Below are 20971 nucleotides of genomic sequence, written 5' to 3'. Positions count from 1 at the left end.
CTTGTCACAAGAGCTGTCCCAAGCTTTCATACCACTCCCTGGCTGAACTTTCCTTCTTCCTTTCTTTCCCAATCTTTTGCCTTGCAGCAGAGAATGTAGAGGAGCTGCAATGCTGGCGAAGCCTTGAACAAACTTTCGGTAATAACCTGCCAACCCAAGAAAGCCTCTCAACTGTGTCTCTGTCTTAGGAACTGCCCAACCACTAACAGCTGTGATCTTGTCCGGATCTGGAGCAATACCTTCCTCAGAGACAATGTGTCCAAGATAACGAAGTTTTTCCTTGAAGAGTTGACATTTTTCAGGTTTAACTTTCAGATTATATTTGGAGAGTCTGGTCAACACCATGTCCAGACGTTCTAGAGCTTCTTCAAATGTTGTCCCAAATATAAGAATGTCATCTAAATAGATGAGGAGAGTTTGGAAATTTTCATCGCCGAAGATTTTATCCATCAGTCTCATGAAAGTTCCTGGGGCTCCAGTTAATCCAAATGGCATCCGCAGATACTCATATAAGCCACCTGTTCCTGTCCGAAAGGCTGTCTTCTCGATGTCTTCTTCTGCAACGGCTATCTGGTTAAACCCATGGGCAAGATCCAGACTACAGAAGTATTTGGCATCCTTTAATACAGTGAGGGCTTCTTCTATCCGAGGTAGAGGATAGGCGTCTTTCCGTGTTTTTGCATTCAGCGCACGATAGTCGCAGCAAACTCTCAGTTTACCTCCCTTCCGCACAAGCACAATTGGGGACGCATATGGACTGGATGACTCCCTGATCACTCCCTTGTCTAACGACTTCTTGATATATTCTCGTACTTCTTGCCAGTGGCTTTGGGGAATACGTCGATGTGGAATGCGAACTGGGGCATCATCAGGTGTTATAATTCTGTGCTTGATGGCATCGCAGAATCCAATATCATCCTCATCCTTGCTGAAAGTGCTGGCATGTTTGGCAATAACTTCGTGCAACTGTTCCTTATGAGAAGAAGGCAAATCACTGTTAATCTCCATACGTTTCATGAGATTCTCTACTAGGTTGGCTCCATGTATTGAATGGGATACCTCCGTGACTTGGACTTCATTTAAACTGACGTCAACTACATCTATTCTTGGCTCCACCTCAGCAGCGTTGAGTATTCCCACAGGTGTCCTCGGCCTTAAATAGATGTCCTTGTCACTGAAGTTGGCGACTTGAAAAAGGACTCGTCCGGTTTTGTCAACAGTGACCACTGTTGGTCCAAGCACTAATCCTTTGGGGAGGGGTAGTGAAATTTCCTCAATGACAGCTGTGAAGGGCTCTTTCGATGGTGCCACACTTCCTTCCAGGACTTGCAGTGATCTTGCGGGTATGAGTGTTGGTTTCTTCCCAGCTGTCCTCACTTTGGCATCACTTCTTGCTGTTGCGATCTCATCGTAGTATGCCAAAAGATCTCGGACTTCATCATCCACTGTTACGCTATTTGTTTCTAAAAGGGATTTCATGTCTCTAAGAGCGTTGCATCCTAAAACTCCAGGGACTTCTAATTTTCTTTCTTGCATTGCTGGTTCTAAAGGGTCTTTCACTACCAGGAATCCTATAGATTTGAGTTCATGGCCAAAAGTAACTATATCCAATGCTAGATAGCCCAAGTAGGGGATGTCCTGTCCATTGGCAGCCTTAATGCGGATCAGTCCTCCAATGTCGACAATTTCCTTTCCTTGAAAGTAATCCCTGTAAAATGATTCTGTAATCGTCGACACCTGTGCTCCGGTATCCACCAGACATCGGATCTTGATCCCATTAACATCAATAACGGTCTCCGGACATCTCCCTACCAGTCTATGTAAGAGTGGACCATAAGCATTGTTTTCTTCAACCCCCACAGTGAGGTCCTCCGCTGTGGGTTTTACATGTTTAAAGCCCTTGGTCTTCTAGAACGGGGAGCAGATCGGTTCGGACAATCGCGTCGCATGTGACCCTCTTCCCCACATTCCCAGCAAGCCCTTGTCCTTGGTCGAGCGTTGATGGTGAGAAGCTCTTGTATCTGTTTCTGTTGTTCCTCTATCATGGCCTCCTGTCTCTTCAAGACATCTTCAAAGTTTGCTCGATGTTCTTGATAATGTACATTCTTTTCTTTTAATGGAGTGTTGCCAAGCCATTCAATAAGACGATCCCTCAAGTCCAGGAAACTCATGCTGGGGTGCTCGATAGTAAGGCGCCTTGTCTCTCGTTTTTGGACGTCGCTCTGTACAGCTTCCGCCAGTTGACCTTTAAGGGCAGACTCCTTCATTCCGCTGAAAGTAGGATCAATTTCAATGATCTTGTCATATAGATCAATAAGATCAAGGGATACAGTAACCAGATCCTGTCCAGACGATTGGCGATAGGAATAGAAACGGTGCTGTGCCGACGGCAAGTCACATCCATCGCCGAACACTTTCCGCAAGATCCGTATAATGTTGGTCGGAGAATTCCTGATGTCTGATCCTCTGGCAAGGATTTCTTGTCGGGCCCGTCCACCAAGATTCTCGCATAGCAGAACAGCGAAATCTTCTGTCTTCAACTTGCGGGTTTCTGCAGCACATCTCACATCCGAAATCCATTCTTCTAGTGAAACATCGCCGGGTTCTGATGCTTTGTCCTTGAAGCGAGCTATTTGTCGACCTGTGGACAGGACAACAGGCTTGTTGATCCTTGCAGCCAGTGCATCCTCCTGTTCCCTCACTTTCAGTCTCAGGACCTCCAACTCCTTCGCGACAGCTTCCATTGTTTCAGCAGACCGTTCAGCTTCCCCCTGCAAGTTGATATTACTTGGGCTGGCAGACCCAGACATCTTGGTTGTAGGACTCTCCCTCACATCGACTTCCTCATCACAGTCACCCTGGGGGTTTCTTTCACATCACTTCTGCATCCCACTTCTGACACCATTTTTGTAACTTGGGAAATCAGTAAAGAAGAGTGAATAGTTTCATCGAAGAGTATTTATTGTCGTTCCATGATGGCAACTTGATGAAAAACCTACAAAACAATATAAACACGATTGTCAGGATCTGCGCCGATATTATGATGTACAACGATTAATTTACTTTTAGCATTATGGATATTTCCTACAGACAGTATTAATAAAATATGAAATGTAAAAATATCACATGTTATCATATAATAATTTCTGTCATCACACGTTGATCCATAATCGTAAATACTTAGTTGGTTAATCAACACTGAAAATATCAGTGGCATTTGAGCATTCACTTCGACAATAAAACCAATTACTAATTCACTAATTTCTTCCATTTCAAATTACAAAGTAAGGATCGAGATTAACAACAAAGGAATACAGAAATATGACAAAAGAGCAAAATACTACAATCTTTCTACTAGGTCTGGGCTAACAACAACTCACCCCCACGTGACTACAACCAGCTGACAAGGGTCAAAGGTTATCCATGCCTATCGGCAACACAGGGACAGTCACAGGGACGGTCACAGGTCCTAGCACCAAACAAAAGGCTAATCGTAACAATCAACGATATAATCTCGCAGCAATCACAACATGCTTTTCGAAACTAGTAAATAATATATTTTAACTTTGGCCGAGTAGTAAATCAAAAACGATCTATTTCTAATGAGCATGGCCGATGTTTACATAAAATGGACAAAGGAGGTAACTCGTGGTCACTCACTAAAACTATTCAATGTGACTAGCATCAATATTACAAATACGTGAAAATTAAAGGAAAAGAATTCTAGCAGAAATGCAACCATCAACAAACAATTATATTTCCATGATCGTGTCAATAAGCAACGGTCAGGAATTGAAATAGCTTTACCACGTGGTGTTATTTTCACCAAGCACTGTACTGTGACGAGGCCTGAACCGACTTCTAAAATAGACATCAATTTAGCAAACCATCTACGTACGTAATTTCTAAATAACAAATCATCTACATACGACGTGATATAAGTAATTGGAGAGTACTTACAAGGAATGACAAAGTTGTGGCTTCGTATGTGGAGCTCTCTAAAAATGTTGTGTACCTCTCACTTTGACAAGCATGGCGACTATGGCGCGAAAACTATGAAACAAGTGCACCATGGGAAAAGTTGAAAGCTTTGCGTACTTTTATCCAATTTAATAGTTACGATGCATCAGAATTCTTACAGGTACATTTAATTATATTTTAACAGTTTATTTATAAATTTTAACAGCAAATGTAACTCTAAAACATTTCAAATTTGTGATTATTTCCGGAAGGTACCGACTATTTCCGGCAAGGATTTTACGTGCGCAATACCTCTTCACACAGGAAAGAGGTTACCTTTCTTGGTCACATCATCACTGATCAGGGACTTAAGTGTGACCCACAGAAAATAAAGGCTGTGTTGGAAATGCCAGCACCACAGAATGTTGAGGACATTCAACGCTTCTCAGGGTTCGTCAACTACCTTGCATGATATTTACCTCGTCTGTCAGGGGTAATGCAACCACTTCGACAATTAACACATACTGACGTGGACTGGACATGGATGGAGGCACACGAGAAAGCCTTCACTGAAGTGAAAAAACTGGTTACGGAAGCTCCAGTATTGGCATACTACAATGAAGCTGAAGAACTGACACTGCAGTGTGATGCAAGTTCCACTGGACTAGGTGCTGTGCTGTTACAACAAGACAAGCCAATTGCATACGCTAGCCGTGCCCTAACACCGGCTGAGTCCAGATATGCACAGATTGAAAAGGAAATGCTGTCTGTTGTTTTCGGACTTCAAAAGTTCCACACATACACATTTGGTCGGAAAGTTACAGTGGAAAATGATCATAAACCACTAGAAGCAATAACCAGCAAACCCTTAAACTGTGCTCCTAGACGACTACAGTCTATGATTCTGGCTATGCAACAGTATGACGCCACTATCAAGTACAAGAAAGGTGCAGATGTTGTTTTGGCAGACACATTGTCAAGAGCATATTTGCCAAGCACAGAGCCAAAGATTGTAGAGCCTTTCAGTCAGGTGAACATGGCAAAGTTTTTGCCGATAACAGATGACAGGATCAAGCAGATCAGAGAAGAGACTGAAAAGGATGAAACTCTGCAGAAACTCAAACAAATCGTGTTAAAGGGGCACTGATCTAACGCAATTCCCCGGGACTGGTTGTTGCCTTTGTTATTGTTTTTTCCCAGTGAGTACCCGGATGTATAGCAGAAATCTAGACTAGTTCGCGACCTCTGCTGCGCCATTCGTAAGCGCATTAGTCTCTTGTATGGGTAGTAATAAGGGCGTATGGTCACATTGATCAACAAAATGAAATACAGTTTTCGAGATAATAAGGAAATGTAGGTATCTTTGTGGGTAGCATCGGTAATGGTGACGAAGTTTTGATAAGACACATTTAGCGATTTTCGTTTACACTATTTTGACTTGCAACACAAAGTAAATATTTCACCTGAGCATTTCTTTTATATAGTGTGTATATCTTTTTACTGTCAAAATATGTAACATTTTCAAATTTATTAAACGCCTAAATATTCAGTTATTTTACAAAGTGACTGTATTATTATGATAACGAATTCCAAACATTTTGATGTTTAATGTCATCACCAAGAGACTGAAAATGTTACGTTGAAAAGTACATTTCTATGTTGTTTGGCTTCTAATCCTACATAATAATCAGTTGTGATGTTTGTAGGCCCTTTTAATCGTCTTAATCAATCTGGACAGATTTTTTAGTCAAAATGACTGAAATATTTACACATTTTATAAATTGCCTGAGAGAATCACGTTTTACAAATTGACGGTAATATATACACGCTTACAAAGGAAAAGGTCTGTGAAAACAACGTCTATCGCGCATTGAAGAATTTCCCAACCAAGACGTAGAGAAACAAGGACGAATCGGTTCAATGCTACAGCAAATGAAGGAAAACAAAATGCAAATACCATAATTACAACCTACCAAATTTATGTGTATAAATTTTAGGCAGCTTCCTTGTTCGAGCAATGTATCCATGAATATCCACACAAAGGAACAATATCCCACTCGTCTGCAGCTGTACAAAGAAACTTATTCGATGTCATGTGTCTCTGTAACAATCACATATTTTTAAAAATATATATCGTTTGGGGATATTTTAACCCGTGTCCGTTTCTCAACTGATCACGTAGATTGTTTCAGGTGTTTCTCATAGGTGTCAAGTCTCAAGGGTCAGCTGAGAAAGCCCACGTGACAACTATTTTCATAACGTCCACAGTTCCTAAAAATTCCATTGAGTGATAGATAACAATGATCAATCAATCAACGTATTATCAGTTAACCCTTTGAACAAAGTATGTTGTTTTTACATCGGCACTTCACGCCATGATATGAGTGTATTCCCTTTGTTTTAGTAAACCTAGACATGTAAACACTCACTTTTGACATATCCACTGTGCAAAATAACAGTGATTAATCAATCAACGTATTTTCTGTTAATCCTTTGATGACTAGGAACGATCCGTTGATTTACAAAAAAAAGTAAATCAACTGATCATTAACCTCTTGCTGGTCTGCCACGTGCATATTACATAACACACATTTCACCTCACTTCAAACCTGGATTTAGATTGAATAATTACCCCAGACACAATAAATGCCAAATGGGAACCTTTGTCAGGTAATCTAAGTGGTGCTACCACTAATTGTACCTGTAATAAATTCATTAACTGAGCATCAAGTGAATGACGACAAATACACAAGTGTAGGGGTTATACGAGAAAACTAGGATGACAACAAGGGAGTAGATATCGTATTATCGACGCAATCCGAAATCCGAAAATGCTTTCACTGCATGGATACTTTTTTAGTATTAAACTATAACCATCTGGGGTATTTCCAAATGACGACATCCGATGAGCTCCGCCGTTCTTTTTGTCTGTTTGTTTAGGTTGAAGAAATTAATTAACATGCGCCCTTTATCGAAATCTTTATAGATCCCGGTTACCAATCAGTGTTTATGCAAAAATGCGTAAAACAAATATTGCCTCCAGCCTCCAAGTTTATTTAGCTGTCCTTGCAGACGGTAGCCCAGTCTCTGGTCACGCTCAGTTGCGTTGCGTATCATCCGGGTACTCACGGGGAAAAAACAATAACAAAGGCAACAACCAGTCCGGGGAATTCCGTTAGATCAGTGCCCCTTTAAGTGGGTGGCCAGAGGAAAGAGACGCTTTGCCGATGGAGTTATACCCATATTTCAACTGTAGAGACGAGATCACAGTACAGAATGGTCTCATATTCAGAGTAGAAAGGCTGGTCATACCTCACAACCTGAGAACAACAATGAAAACCAGGATCCATACTTCTCACCTGGGGATCGAAGGTTGTTTACGGCGTGCAAGAGAGAGATTGTATTGGCCTCACATGTCTGATGACATTAAACAGTACATCAGTACTTGCGAGTTGTGCTGCAAATACCAGGCAGACCAGCAGAAGGAGACACTACAGACCACTGAAGTACCAGAACGACCATGGCAAAAAGTGGCATCAGATTTGTTCACACTTAATGATAAGGACTATCTGATAACCGTGGATTACTACAGTAACTTCTGGGAAGTGGACTGCCTGTCAGACACCAAGTCTACTACAGTTATCAAGAAGCTAAAGGCACACTTTGCCAGATATGGGATTCCGGACCAGCTGGTTAGTGATAACGGACCTCAGTTCTACTCGGAGGAGTTTAACAAATTTGTCATTGATTGGGACATAGAGCACTTAACCTCAAGTCCTCACAACAGTCAAGCCAATGGAAAGGCAGAGTCTGCGGTAAAGACCGTGAAGAAACTACTACGGAAAGCAAAAGACAGTGGAAACGACCAGTATATGGCAATATTGGACTACCGAAATACTTGGTACTCACTGTAGCGTGGCTGTGTTAGACTTGGTACTCACTGTAGCGTGGCTGTGTTAGACATGGTACTCACTGTAACGTGGCTGTGTTAGACTTGGTACTCACTGTAGCGTGGCTGAGTTAGACTTGGTACTCACTGTAGCATGGCTGTGTTAGACTTGGTACTCACTGTAGCGAGGCTGTGCTAGACTTGGTACTCACTGTAGCGTGGCTGTGTTAGACTTGGTACTCACTGTAACGTGGCTGTGCTAGACTTGGTACTCACTGTAGCGTGGCTGTGTTAGACTTGGTACTCACTGTAGCGAGGCTGTGTTAGACTTGGTACTCACTGTAGCGTGGCTGTCTTAGACTTGGTACTCACTGTAACGTGGCTGTGTTAGACTTGGTACTCACTGTAGCGTGGCTGTGTTAGACTTGGTACTCACTGTAGCGTGGCTGTGTTAGACATGGTACTCACTGTAGCGAGGCTGTGTTAGACTTGGTACTCACTGTAACGTGGCTGTGTTAGACTTGGTACTCACTGTAGCGTGGCTGTGTTAGACATGGTACTCACTGTAGCGAGGCTGTGTTAGACATGGTACTCACTGTAACGTGGCTGTGTTAGACATGGTACTCACTGTAGCGAGGCTGTGTTAGACTTGGTACTCACTGTAACGTGGCTGTGTTAGACTTGGTACTCACTGTAGCGTGGCTGTGTTAGACATGGTACTCACTGTAGCGAGGCTGTGTTAGACATGGTACTCACTGTAACGTGGCTGTGTTAGACATGGTACTCACTGTAGCGAGGCTGTGTTAGACTTGGTACTCACTGTAACGTGGCTGTGTTAGACTTGGTACTCACTGTAGCGTGGCTGTGTTAGACTTGGTACTCACTGTAGCGAGGCTGTGTTAGACTTGGTACTCACTGTAGCGTGGCTGTGTTAGACTTGGTACTCACTGTAGCGAGGCTGTGTTAGACTTGGTACTCACTGTAACGTGGCTGTGTTAGACTTGGTACTCACTGTAGCGTGGCTGTGTTAGACATGGTACTCACTGTAGCGTGGCTGTGTTAGACTTGGTACTCACTGTAACGTGGCTGTGTTAGACTTGGTACTCACTGTAACGTGGCTGTGTTAGACTTGGTACTCACTGTAGCGAGGCTGAGTAAGACTTGGTACTCACTGTAACGTGGCTGTGTTAGACATGGTACTCACTGTAACGTGGCTGTGTTAGATTTGGTACTCACTGTAGCGTGGCTGTGTTAGACTTGGTACTCACTGTAGCGTGGCTGAGTTAGACTTGGTACTCACTGTAGCGTGGCTGTGTTAGACTTGGTACTCACTGTAGCGTGGCTGTGTTAGACTTGGTACTCACTGTAACGTGGCTGTGTTAGACTTGGTACTCACTGTAACGTGGCTGTGTTAGACTTGGTACTCACTGTAGCGAGGCTGAGTAAGACTTGGTACTCACTGTAACGTGGCTGTGTTAGACATGGTACTCACTGTAACGTGGCTGTGTTAGATTTGGTACTCACTGTAACGTGGCTGTGTTAGACTTGGTACTCACTGTAGCGAGGCTGAGTAAGACTTGGTACTCACTGTAACGTGGCTGTGTTAGACATGGTACTCACTGTAACGTGGCTGTGTTAGATTTGGTACTCACTGTAGCGTGGCTGTGTTAGACTTGGTACTCACTGTAGCGTGGCTGAGTTAGACTTGGTACTCACTGTAGCGTGGCTGTGTTAGACTTGGTACTCACTGTAGCAAGGCTGTGTTAGACTTGGTACTCACTGTAGCAAGGCTGTGTTAGACTTGGTACTCACTGTAGCGTGGCTGTGTTAGACTTGGTACTCACTGTAACGAGGCTGAGTAAGACTTGGTACTCACTGTAACGTGGCTGTGTTAGACTTGGTACTCACTGTAGCGAGGCTGAGTAAGACTTGGTACTCACTGTAACCTGGCTGTGTTAGACTTGGTGCTCACTGTTACATGGCTGTGTTAGACTTGGTACTCACTGTAACGTGGCTGTGTTAGACTTGGTACTCACTGTAATGTGGCTGTGTTAGACTTGGTGCTCACTGTAGCGTGGCTGTGTTAGACATGGTACTCACTGTAGCGAGGCTGTGTTAGACTTGGTACTCACTGTAACGTGGCTGTGTTAGACTTGGTACTCACTGTAATGTGGCTGTGTTAGACTTGGTACTCACTGTAGCGTGGCTGTGTTAGACATGGTACTCACTGTAGCGAGGCTGTGTTAGACTTGGTACTCACTGTAGCGTGGCTGTGTTAGACTTGGTACTCACTGTAATGTGGCTGTGTTAGACTTGGTACTCACTGTAGCGTGGCTGTGTTAGACTTGGTACTCACTGTAACGTGGCTGTGTTAGACATGGTACTCACTGTAGCGAGGCTGTGTTAGACTTGGTACTCACTGTAGCTAGGCTGTGTTAGACTTGGTGCTCACTGTAACGTGGCTGTGTTAGACATGGTACTCACTGTAGCGAGGCTGTGTTAGACTTGGTACTCACTGTAGCGTGGCTGTGTTAGACTTGGTACTCACTGTAACGTGGCTGTGTTAGACTTGGTACTCACTGTAGCGTGGCTGTGTTAGACTTGGTACTCACTGTAGCTAGGCTGTGTTAGACTTGGTGCTCACTGTAACGTGGCTGTGTTAGACATGGTACTCACTGTAGCGAGGCTGTGTTAGACTTGGTACTCACTGTAGCGAGGCTGTGTTAGACTTGGTACTCACTGTAGCGTGGCTGTGTTAGACTTGGTACTCACTGTAATGTGGCTGTGTTAGACTTGGTACTCACTGTAGCGTGGCTGTGTTAGACTTGGTACTCACTGTAACGTGGCTGTGTTAGACATGGTACTCACTGTAACGTGGCTGTGTTAGACATGGTACTCACTGTAACGTGGCTGAGTTAGACATGGTACTCACTGTAACGTGGCTGTGTTAGACTTGGTACTCACTGTAGCGTGGCTGTGTTAGACTTGGTACTCACTGTAGCTAGGCTGTGTTAGACTTGGTGCTCACTGTAACGTGGCTGTGTTAGACATGGTACTCACTGTAGCGAGGCTGTGTTAGACTTGGTACTCACTGTAGCGAGGCTGTGTTAGACTTGGTACTCACTGTAGCGTGGCTGTGTTAGACATGGTACTCACTGTAGCGAGGCTGGATAGCTACCTCCCTGGTCCCAGAGAAACTGACCACCTCCTCTGCAACCATATACAAGTTATGTAACTGATATACAATGGGTAAATATGTTCACGTATCAGAAAACAGGATTGTTAGAACATTAGAGTAATGTTTAGCTAGGAATGTGTCACATACACTGATTACAACACAATACAACCAAGGCACCAGGGATACGGAAGCTCACCTTCTTTACGTCATCTGAGGCTGGTGGTTTGAGATGCACCACACTACTCAGTCTGTCTCAACAATTCCATTCCAAGCTGGATACAATTATGTTATATTGATAGTTTCCAGTTCCCTGAATTTAGTCATATTTCATTGATAGCAGTGAGTAACAATCCACTATAGATAAGACTTTACTACACCTAATGTTTATGATTAATGTGAAGAACAATCGAGAGCAGGCACACAATATCTCATCATTTGTTACACTATGGTTATCGACCTTGAACCGTGGTACGAACTAGACTAGATTACAAGTCATCTCTCATAACATGTTTGAGTTCGGAAATTTGCTGTCGAGACAATCAAGTTCAACTGTACCGTTTAGCCATATGTACCGTGTTTTTAGGTGAACACTTGACTTCCCTTTGCATGTGTTTGTGATGGTGCCATCGGTTGGGCAGGATACACTCACTTTTCACAGATACCTGGGATCATCACTATTTGACAGTGATTCTTAAATAGTGATTCATGATTCTGCTCTCACCAGAGATTGCTAATGATTTTGGAATGTTTTTATATATTTGCAAACATTTCCATACAATTACACCAAAACAAATATTCTGTTTGATTATATTGATTTTGTTTCGAACCAAAATAGAATAAAAAATAAGTCATTTCAGGTGAGATGATACACTATGGTTCATAACAAGCTAAAGTGCAGCAAAAACGTATTTGAGCCTTTGTACCATATACATGTTATCAACCATGCGTGTGACAAAAATAGCGACAAAACAATTCCATAATGGAAAGAAATCTCTGCAAAAAGCAGAGTCCATTGTACAAGTCCTACTGTATCATGATCATGTGTTCATGAATACTCATTCCTGTTGTAGTTTTCAATGAATACTTTCACGAATGAAGTTATACATGAGGATAAACTTATAGTTTAGAAGTAAAAAAACTTTCTCATTTTGCCAACAGTTTCCTGATTTTATAATTCTGGTGACATTGACCAAAATTCATGCAAAGTTCACTGCAAGCTTTTAGGTGAATATCCTGCCAAAAAATACACAAATTATGTAGGCCATAAGCTGGTGGTGCCATAGTAGTGACCTTGTCCTTCAAAGCCAACCAATCATATACAAGAAATATCGTCTATACATACATACAAGGATTGTTTAAAGAATGACAACAATATAGTGAGCATTCGGTAAAAATATATTGTAAGGTTTTTTAAGGATATTTGTTTTGAAAGTGTCGAAAGGACAACCTTAGTTCACCATCAGGAAGGATCATCCTTGATTTTTTTAAAGTGAAATGTGTTCGTTGTTGCAGTCGGAGATAGTTGGAACACATTTGTCCAAGTTTATTAAACATGTTCCGGAGATGAGGATAAAAAGTTCATAAACGGGCGAAAAGATGGACCGACGGATGGACAACTGAAGAAGAGCTGTGACATGCTCACTTGACGATAACAAGGAGAGCTTAAAATCATGGTCTCTTAATGTTTACTAACGGAAAAAATAGTAACATAAAAATAAATTTATGATGAAATTGAAATACATCTTTCAATACATATACATGAATACATCTCCTCGACTTTAAGTACGTGATTCAAAATGTGCACGTGGATGATAATGCACGGCGCATAATTTAGGTGTTTGTGAGTTTGTTGTGAGCATGATACTCACACACGTGGTGTTTGAATGAAAACAGCACACAATGATTGTTTAGCGAACATGTGCTCATGAAAACACTTTTGTTTAACCGAAAATACAACGGCAGTGCCACGGCTTGCTGAACATCAACTAATACCCGCCGTGTGTCTGCTGCCATCAGGAATGGCACAAAACGAAGTTGCCAGACATTTTAATGTTCCTCAAAACACAATATTTTCTCTTTGGAGACGTTATCTACAGCATTGTTATGATATTACATTGATCAGACGAATGACCAAATATTATGTTATTTTTAATAACACATCATTTACACCACTTTATTATGAAGCACAGTTACTTGTAATCTCCGAATCAGTTATAACTATCATTTATCACATTGCTGGATCGTATATCTAAAGCAGCCCTACCTCTTGACAATATGGCATCTATGAAGCGCTGCCACCACTCGTTACCAGATGAAGCGTCTATGTACGTGAGAGTCTTGATGCTGTCTGGGATGGGGCAGTCCTTCACCAGCACTGGGATTACCAGGAGTTGACGCTCTTCCAGGCTCAGGATCATCCCCAGCTCAACCTCAAACATACACCAGCGGCTCTGAGTGAAGTCAGGCGTCAGCACCATCACAGTCTTCTCAGAAATACGGATGTGCTCAGTGATGTTCTCAATGACGCCCTTGCCACCATGGAAGTCTCGTTCGTGGACGCTGCACCTGAATCCGAATTCCGGGGCCTCCAATTTCTGCCTGACCATGTCGACCCAGTCTCGATCAGCTAATTCATAGGAGAAGAAAACGTGATACTTCTTCCCTTCCGACAAAGTGGAGCGATGCCAGTCAACACTGGATCTGGTGGGACTGGGGGTCGCCAGGAACTACTTTCATCCTGGACAGATGGCGGACATGGGTTGTCTTGCTTTGTGTTGATACTCCCTGGACGCTGGTTCTCAGACACTCCATGTCGTGTTTGGATGCCAGTGACTTCATCAACAATGACAACATCAGTATGATGAACGCTGGGGTCAAAATGGTGACCTTCCTCATCAGCATTTACAAGTTTTCTCTCCGTGGCTTCCAGTTCAGATGCTGTATCTGTACTCGATCTCCACACGTGTTCCTTGAGTGTGTCCAGGCGAGCATTGGGTGGTAGAGACGTCTGTTCTCGGAAGTCCACTCCGATGTCCACGTTGTCCTCGTGTGAGACGCGCAGGTCCAACCCCCATCCAGCTGCCTCATCCAGGGAGGGACCTCGGAGGGGTTTCGGCAACTCTGAACCCCCTTCATTTCCACCTTCGATCTCATCATCCGAGAAACTTATCAGCTGTTCTGTATCCATTTCTCAGCGGGTTCAGCTCTAAGGCTGAAGAGGTAATTAAAGTTTTCACATATTATAATGACACTACCATGTATTTTTTACCTACTTGGTGATTCCTCTAAATGTTCCTACAATGTGTTAGGATAACGATACAGCATTCTATCACATTTGTATTATTTATATGAATTTGTGAAATAAGGCATCCAAGGAGAATTGTATTAACACATCTGAAACAGATAAATACATTTCCACAAGGTTTCAAAACCTTTTATATAACATAGTTGTAATACACAACAATCAAATTTATTTTACACAACATATTTTTCAACTCTGAGCCTTATAATTGTTCTGATGTCATACAATGATTCCGGTTATGACACACGAAAAACACTAATCATGATAAGGAGAGAAACAGGACACAATTTCAGACAATTTTTTTACAGCGCCAAAAATGCATTTTGAGGGCATTACATTATATTGTTGGAATAAACAGCTGAGCAGTGGCCATGATTAGGTATTTCAAAATGGCTACTGTGGTGGCCATGTCGAAAATCAGATTTGAACTTCTGTAACAAATAAAAGTGTCATCATTGGTTGAAAGAAGAATGTCACGTTTCAAGTCCAGTGGCTGATGATGTTTACAGACCCTGGAGTGAATTTTGAGAGCTTTAAGAGCATGTTAAATCAGACAATCCAGTGATTAATATCATGAGCATAGATCCACGCAATTGGGATCGATGACATGCATCAACCAAGTCAGTGAACCTGACCATCCGATCCCGTTAGTCACCTTTTACGACAAGCATGGGTTGCTGAAGACCTATTCTACCCCGGAATCTTAACGGGTCTATTGAAAATGGAAAACCTGAGCGATGATCCTAGGGACGTAAGTCTATAACTTGGTAACGAGGGACCAAACAACCATAGTAATTGGTACACAGGGAGCCGTCACCAGTTAGACAGGGAGCCAATACCCAGTAGAGAGGGAGCCAATACCCAGTAGAGAGGGAGCCAATACCCAGTAGACAGGGGGCCAATACCAGGTAGAGAGGGAGTCAATACCAAGTAGAGAGGGAGCTAATACCCAGAAGGGAGGGAGCTAATACCCAGTAGAGAGGGAGCTAATACCCAGTAGAGAAGGAACTAATACCCAGTAGAGAGGGAGTCAATACCCAGTAAAGAGGGAGTCAATACCCAGTAGAGAGGGAGCCAATACCCAGTAGAGAGGGAGCCAATACCCAGTAGACAGGGGGCCAATACCAGGTAGAGAGGGAGTCAATACCAAGTAGAGAGGGAGCTAATACCCAGAAGGGAGGGAGCTAATACCCAGTAGAGAGGGAGCTAATACCCAGTAGAGAAGGAACTAATACCCAGTAGAGAGGGAGTCAATACCCAGTAAAGAGGGAGTCAATACCCAGTAGAGAAGGAGCTAATACCCAGTAGAGAGGGAGCTAATAGCCAGTAGAGAGGGAGTCAATACCCAGTAGACAAGGAGCTAATACCCAGTAGAGAGGGAGTCAATACCCAGTAGACAAGGAGCTAATACCCAGTAGAGAGGGAGCTAACAACCAGTAGAGAGGCAGCTAACACCCAGTAGAGAGGGACCCAATACCCAGTAGAGAGGGAGCTAATACCCAGTAGAGAGGGAGCTAACACCCAGTAGAGAGGGAGACAATACCCAGTAGAGAGGGAGCTAATACCCAGTAGAGAGGGGGCTAATACCCAGTAGAGAGGGAGCTAATACCCAGTAGAGAGGGAGCTAATACCCAGTAGAGAGGGAGCTAATACCCAGTAGAGAGGGAGCTAATACCCAGTAGAGAGGGAGCTAATACCCAGTAGAGAGGGAGCTAACACCCAGTAGAGAGGGAGCTAACACCCAGTAGAGTGGGAGCCAATACCCAGTAGAGAGAGAGCTTATACCCCGTAGAGAGGGAGCTAACACCCAGTAGAGAGGGAGACAATACCCAGTAGAGAGGGAGCTAATACCCAGTAGAGAGGGAGCTAATACCCAGTAGAGAGGGAGCTAACACCCAGTAGAGAGGGAGCTAGTACCCAGAAGAGAGGGAGCTTATACCCAGTAGAGAGGGAGCTAACACCCAGTAGAGAGGGAGCTAATACCCAGTAGAGAGGGAGCTAAAACCCAGTAGAGAGGGAGCTAATACCCAGTAGAGTGGGAGCTAACACCCAGTAGAGAGGGAGACAATACCCAGTAGAGAGGGAGCTAACACCCAGTAGAGAGGGAGCTAATACCCAGTAGAGAGGGAGCTAAAACCCAGTAGAGGGGGAGCTAATACCCAGTAGAGAGGGAGACAATACCCAGTAGAGAGGGAGCTAATACCCTGTAGAGAGGGAGCTAATACCCAGTAGAAAGGGAGCTAATACCCAGTAGAGAGGGAGCTAATTCCCAGTAGAGAGGGAGCCAATACCAAGTAGAGAAGGAGTCAATACCCAGTAGAGAGGGAGCTAATACCCAGTAGAGAGGGAGCTAATACCCAGTAGAGAAGGAGCCAATACCCAGTAGAGAAGGAGCTAATACCCAGTAGAGAGGGAGCTAATACCCAGAAGGGAGGGAGCTAATACCCAGTAGGGAGGGAGCTAATACCCAGTAGAGAGGGAGCTAATACCCAGTAGAGAGGGAGCTAATACTCAGTAGAGAGGGAGCTAATACCCAGTAGAGAGGGGGCTAATACTAAGTAGAGAAGGAGACAATACCCAGTAGAGAGGGAGCTAATACCCAGTAGAGAGGGAGCTAATACCCAGTAGAGAGGGAGCCAATACCCAGTAGAGAGGGAGCTAATACCCAGTAGAGAGGGGGCTAATACTCAGTAGAAAGGGAGCTAACACCCAGTAGAGAGGGAGCTAATATCCAGTAGAGAGGGAGCTAACACCCAGTAGAGAGGGAGCTAACACACAGTAGAGAGGGAGCTAATACCCAGTAGAGAGGGAGCAAACACCCAGTAGAGAGGGAGACAATACCCAGTAGAGAGGGAGCTAATACCCAGTAGAGAGGGAGCTAATACCCAGTAGAGAGGGAGGCAATACCCAGTAGAGAAGGAGCCAATACCCAGTAGAGAGGGAGCTAACACCCAGTAGAGAGGGAGCTAATACCAAGTAGAGAGGGAGCTAACACCGAGTAGAGAGGGAGCCAATACCCAGTAGAGAGGGAGCTAATACCCAGTAGAGAGGGAGCTAATACTCAGTAGAGAGGGAGCTAATACCCAGTACAGAGGGAGCTAATACCCAGTAGAGAGGGGGCTAATACCCAGTAGAGAGGGGGCTAGCTAACACCCAGTAGAGAGGGAGACAATACCCAGTAGAGAGGGAGCTAATACTCAGTAGAGAGGGAGCTAATACCCAGTACAGAGGGAGCTAATACTCAGTAGAGAGGGAGCTAATACCAAGAAGGGAGAGAGTCAATACCCAGTAGAGAGGGAGCTAATACCCAGTAGAGAAGGAGCCAATACCCAGTAGAGAAGGAGCTAATACCCAGTAGAGAGGGATCTAATACCCAGAAGGGAGGGAGCTAATACCCAGTAGAGAGGGAGCTAATACCCAGTAGAGAGGGAGCTAATACCCAGAAGGGAGGGAGTCAATACCCAGTAGAGAGGGAGCTAATACCCAGTAGAGAGGGAGCCAATACCCAGTAGAGAAGGAGCTAATACCCAGTAGAGAGGGAGCTAATACCCAGAAGGGAGGGAGCTAATACCCAGTAGGGAGGGAGCTAATACCCAGTAGAGAGGGAGCTAATACCCAGTAGAGAGGGGGCTAATACTCAGTAGAGAGGGAGCTAATACCCAGTAGAGAAGGAGCCAATACCCAGTAGAGAAGGAGCTAATACCCAGTAGAGAGGGAGCTAATACCCAGAAGGGAGGGAGCTAATACCCAGTAGGGAGGGAGCTAATACCCAGTAGAGAGGGAGCTTATACCCAGTAGAGAGGGAGCTAATACTCAGTAGAGAGGGAGCTAATACCCAGTACAGAGGGAGCTAATACCCAGTAGAGAGGGGGCTAATACCCAGTAGAGAGGGGGCTAGCTAACACTCAGTAGAGAGGGAGCTAACACCCAGTAGAGAGGGAGCCAATACCCAGTAGAGAGGGAGCTAATACCCTGTAGAGAGGGAGCTAACACCCAGTAGAGAGGGAGACAATACCCAGTAGAGAGGGAGCTAATACCTTGTAGAGAGGGAGCTAATACCCAGTAGAAAGGGAGTTAATACCCAGTAGAGAGGGAGCTAATACCAAGAAGGGAGGGAGTCAATACCCAGTAGAGAGGGAGCTAATACCCAGTAGAGAGGGAGCCAATACCCAGTAGAGAAGGAGCTAATACCCAGTAGGGAGGGAGCTAATACCCAGTAGAGAGGGAGCTAATACCCAGTAGAGAGGGAGCTAATACTCAGTAGAGAGGGAGCTAATACCCAGTAGAGAGGGGGCTAATACCCAGTAGAGAAGGAGACAATACCCAGTAGAGAGGGAGCTAATACCCAGTAGAGAGGGAACTAATACCCAGTAGAGAGGGAGCCAATACCCAGTAGAGAGGGAGCTAATACCCAGTAGAGAGGGGGCTAATACTCAGTAGAAAGGGAGCTAACACCCAGTAGAGAGGGAGCTAATATCCAGTAGAGAGGGAGCTAACACCCAGTAGAGAGGGAGCTAACACACAGTAGAGAGGGAGCTAATACCCAGTAGAGAGGGAGCTAACACCCAGTAGAGAGGGAGACAATACCCAGTAGAGAGGGAGCTAATACCCAGTAGAGAGGGAGCTAATACCCAGTAGAGAGGGAGGCAATACCCAGTAGAGAGGGAGACAATACCCAGTAGAGAGGGAGCTAACACCCAGTAGAGAGGGAGCTAATACCAAGTAGAGAGGGAGCTAACACCGAGTAGAGAGGGAGCCAATACCCAGTAGAGAGGGAGCTAACACCCAGTAGAGAGGGAGCTAACATCCAGTAGAGAGGGAGACAATACCCAGTAGAGAGGGAGCTTATACCCAGTAGAGAGGGAGACAATACCCAGTAGAGAGGGAGGTAATACCCAGTAGAGAGGGGGCTAATACTCAGTAGAGAGGGAGCTAACACCCAGTAGAGAGGGAGCTAACACCCAGTAGAGAGGGAGACAATACCCAGTAGCGAGGGAGCTAACACCCAGTAGAGAGGGAGACAATACCCAGTAGAGAGGGAGCTAATACCCAGTAGAGAGGGAGCTAATTCCCAGTAGAGAGGGAGCTAATACCCAGTAGAGAGGGAGCTAATATCAAGAAGGGAGAGAGTCAATACCCAGTAGAGAGGGAGCTAATACCCAGTAGAGAAGGAGGCAATACCCAGTAGAGAAGGAGCTAATACCCAGTAGAGAGGGAGCTAATACCCAGAAGGGAGGGAGCTAATACCCAGTAGAGAGGGAGCTAATACCCAGTAGAGAAGGAGCCAATACCCAGTAGAGAAGGAGCCAATACTCAGAAGGGAGGGAGCTAATACCCAGGAGAGAAGGAGCCAATACCCAGTAGAGAAGGAGCTAATATGCAGTAGAGAGGGAGCCAATACACAGTAGAGAGGGAGCCAATACCCAGTAGTGAGGGAGCCAATACCCAGTAGAGAAGGAGCTAATACCCAGTAGAGAGGGAGCTACCCAGTAGAGAAGGAGCTAATACCCAGTAGAGAGGGAGCTACCCAGTAGTGAGGGAGCCAATACCCAGTAGAGAGGGAACCAATTCCCAATAGAGAGGGAGTTGATACCCAGTAGAGAGGGAGCCAATTCCCAGTAGAGAAGGAGCCAATACCCAGTAGAGAGGGGGCTAATACCCAGTAGAGAGGGAGCTAATACCCAGTAGAGAGGGAGCTAATACCCAGTAGAGAAGGAGCCATCACCCAAGTTGGAGAAATACCATCCTTTGATATATATTTCTGAAGGATTTCTGAAGCTAAATCAGTGACTTATTGACACAATATGCAAAATTCTAAATTTGACTGAGCATAGCTACTCCGTAACCAGGAAGTGCTCACTTCGTAAACAATTTCAATTTCCTCGGAATGTTCCGTCTGCTGTAAGTAAGGAGTTATTAATACGTTGATACTTACTTCTGGCATCATTTCAAATATTGCCTTACCCCCATCTGTCAATGACCATCGATAAAACCCGCAGTTCCCCAAGTACACTTTCTCTATCGACTTGAACTAGATCATCGCCATGAATTACGTATACTGACTCGACCGCGACTGATAAGGTAACGGAAGTTACGTAGTCCGCACATTTTTTCCCCGCTCTGTGCCCAGAATCTATTGGGAGATCATAAGAGCCATAATGCCAAACTTAGAAATACGTTCTTCACTAGTAGCTAAAAGATAAATACATACTTTGGGCATACGAGGAGTGGTTTTTTAAATATATTTATTGTTGACATTTAACATTTTTCCATTTTGTGACAAATTATTGTCATCCAATTTTTTTTCATAAACAATCTTAGAATATCATTTCTGATATATTGTAGTTGACTTATAAAAATAAGTAAAGCCTTTGATAAGGTATGGCATAGAGGAATTGTTAATAAACTGAAAACTCAGTTGAAAACCGAAAATAACACTTATTTGGACCTTAGCTATGGCACTCGATTATGTCAAATCGTTCACTGCCGCCTCAGACTCGGTTGTAGCGACCTAAACGCCGATAAGTATTTTAACAGACATTTAATTGACAGTCCGTGTTGCTCCTATGGATATCATTGTGAAAACGCCAACATTATTTTTTTACTTGCTGTAACTTTACTGAGATAAGACTTAATATGCACT

General features: G+C 44.2%; 2 protein-coding genes across 5 annotated transcripts in view; both read right to left on the bottom strand.

The window, feature by feature from the left end:
* LOC124125951 overlaps nucleotides 1-20404 on the bottom strand; it is a 42770-nt gene extending 22366 nt beyond the window's left edge. For all 4 annotated transcript variants that reach the window (XM_048400659.1, XM_048400658.1, XM_048400661.1 and 1 more), the window contains exons 1-3: nucleotides 20264-20404; nucleotides 13291-14238; nucleotides 11006-11059 (exon numbers count right to left, since the gene is read on the bottom strand). In XM_048400659.1, the coding sequence (XP_048256616.1) occupies nucleotides 11006-11059; nucleotides 13291-13633 (397 nt within the window). In that variant the 5' untranslated portion in view covers nucleotides 13634-14238; nucleotides 20264-20404. The remainder of the gene's footprint in view (nucleotides 1-11005; nucleotides 11060-13290; nucleotides 14239-20263) is intronic.
* Nucleotides 1397-4483, bottom strand: LOC124131552. Its single transcript, XM_048400657.1, has 2 exons — nucleotides 3381-4483; nucleotides 1397-2995 (listed from the first exon to the last, which is right to left on the bottom strand). Exon 2 carries the CDS (start codon nucleotides 2808-2810, stop codon nucleotides 1884-1886), a length of 927 nt encoding a protein of 308 aa, XP_048256614.1. The 5' UTR covers nucleotides 2811-2995; nucleotides 3381-4483; the 3' UTR covers nucleotides 1397-1883.
* Nucleotides 20405-20971: the final 567 nt, after the last annotated feature.

The sequence above is a fragment of the Haliotis rufescens genome, unplaced genomic scaffold (genome assembly GCF_023055435.1).
Source record: "Haliotis rufescens isolate VD_foot unplaced genomic scaffold, xgHalRufe1.0.p SCAF_2, whole genome shotgun sequence".
Taxonomy (NCBI): Eukaryota; Metazoa; Mollusca; class Gastropoda; order Lepetellida; family Haliotidae; genus Haliotis; species Haliotis rufescens.
This window is presented reverse-complemented; position numbering and strand designations above follow the sequence as displayed.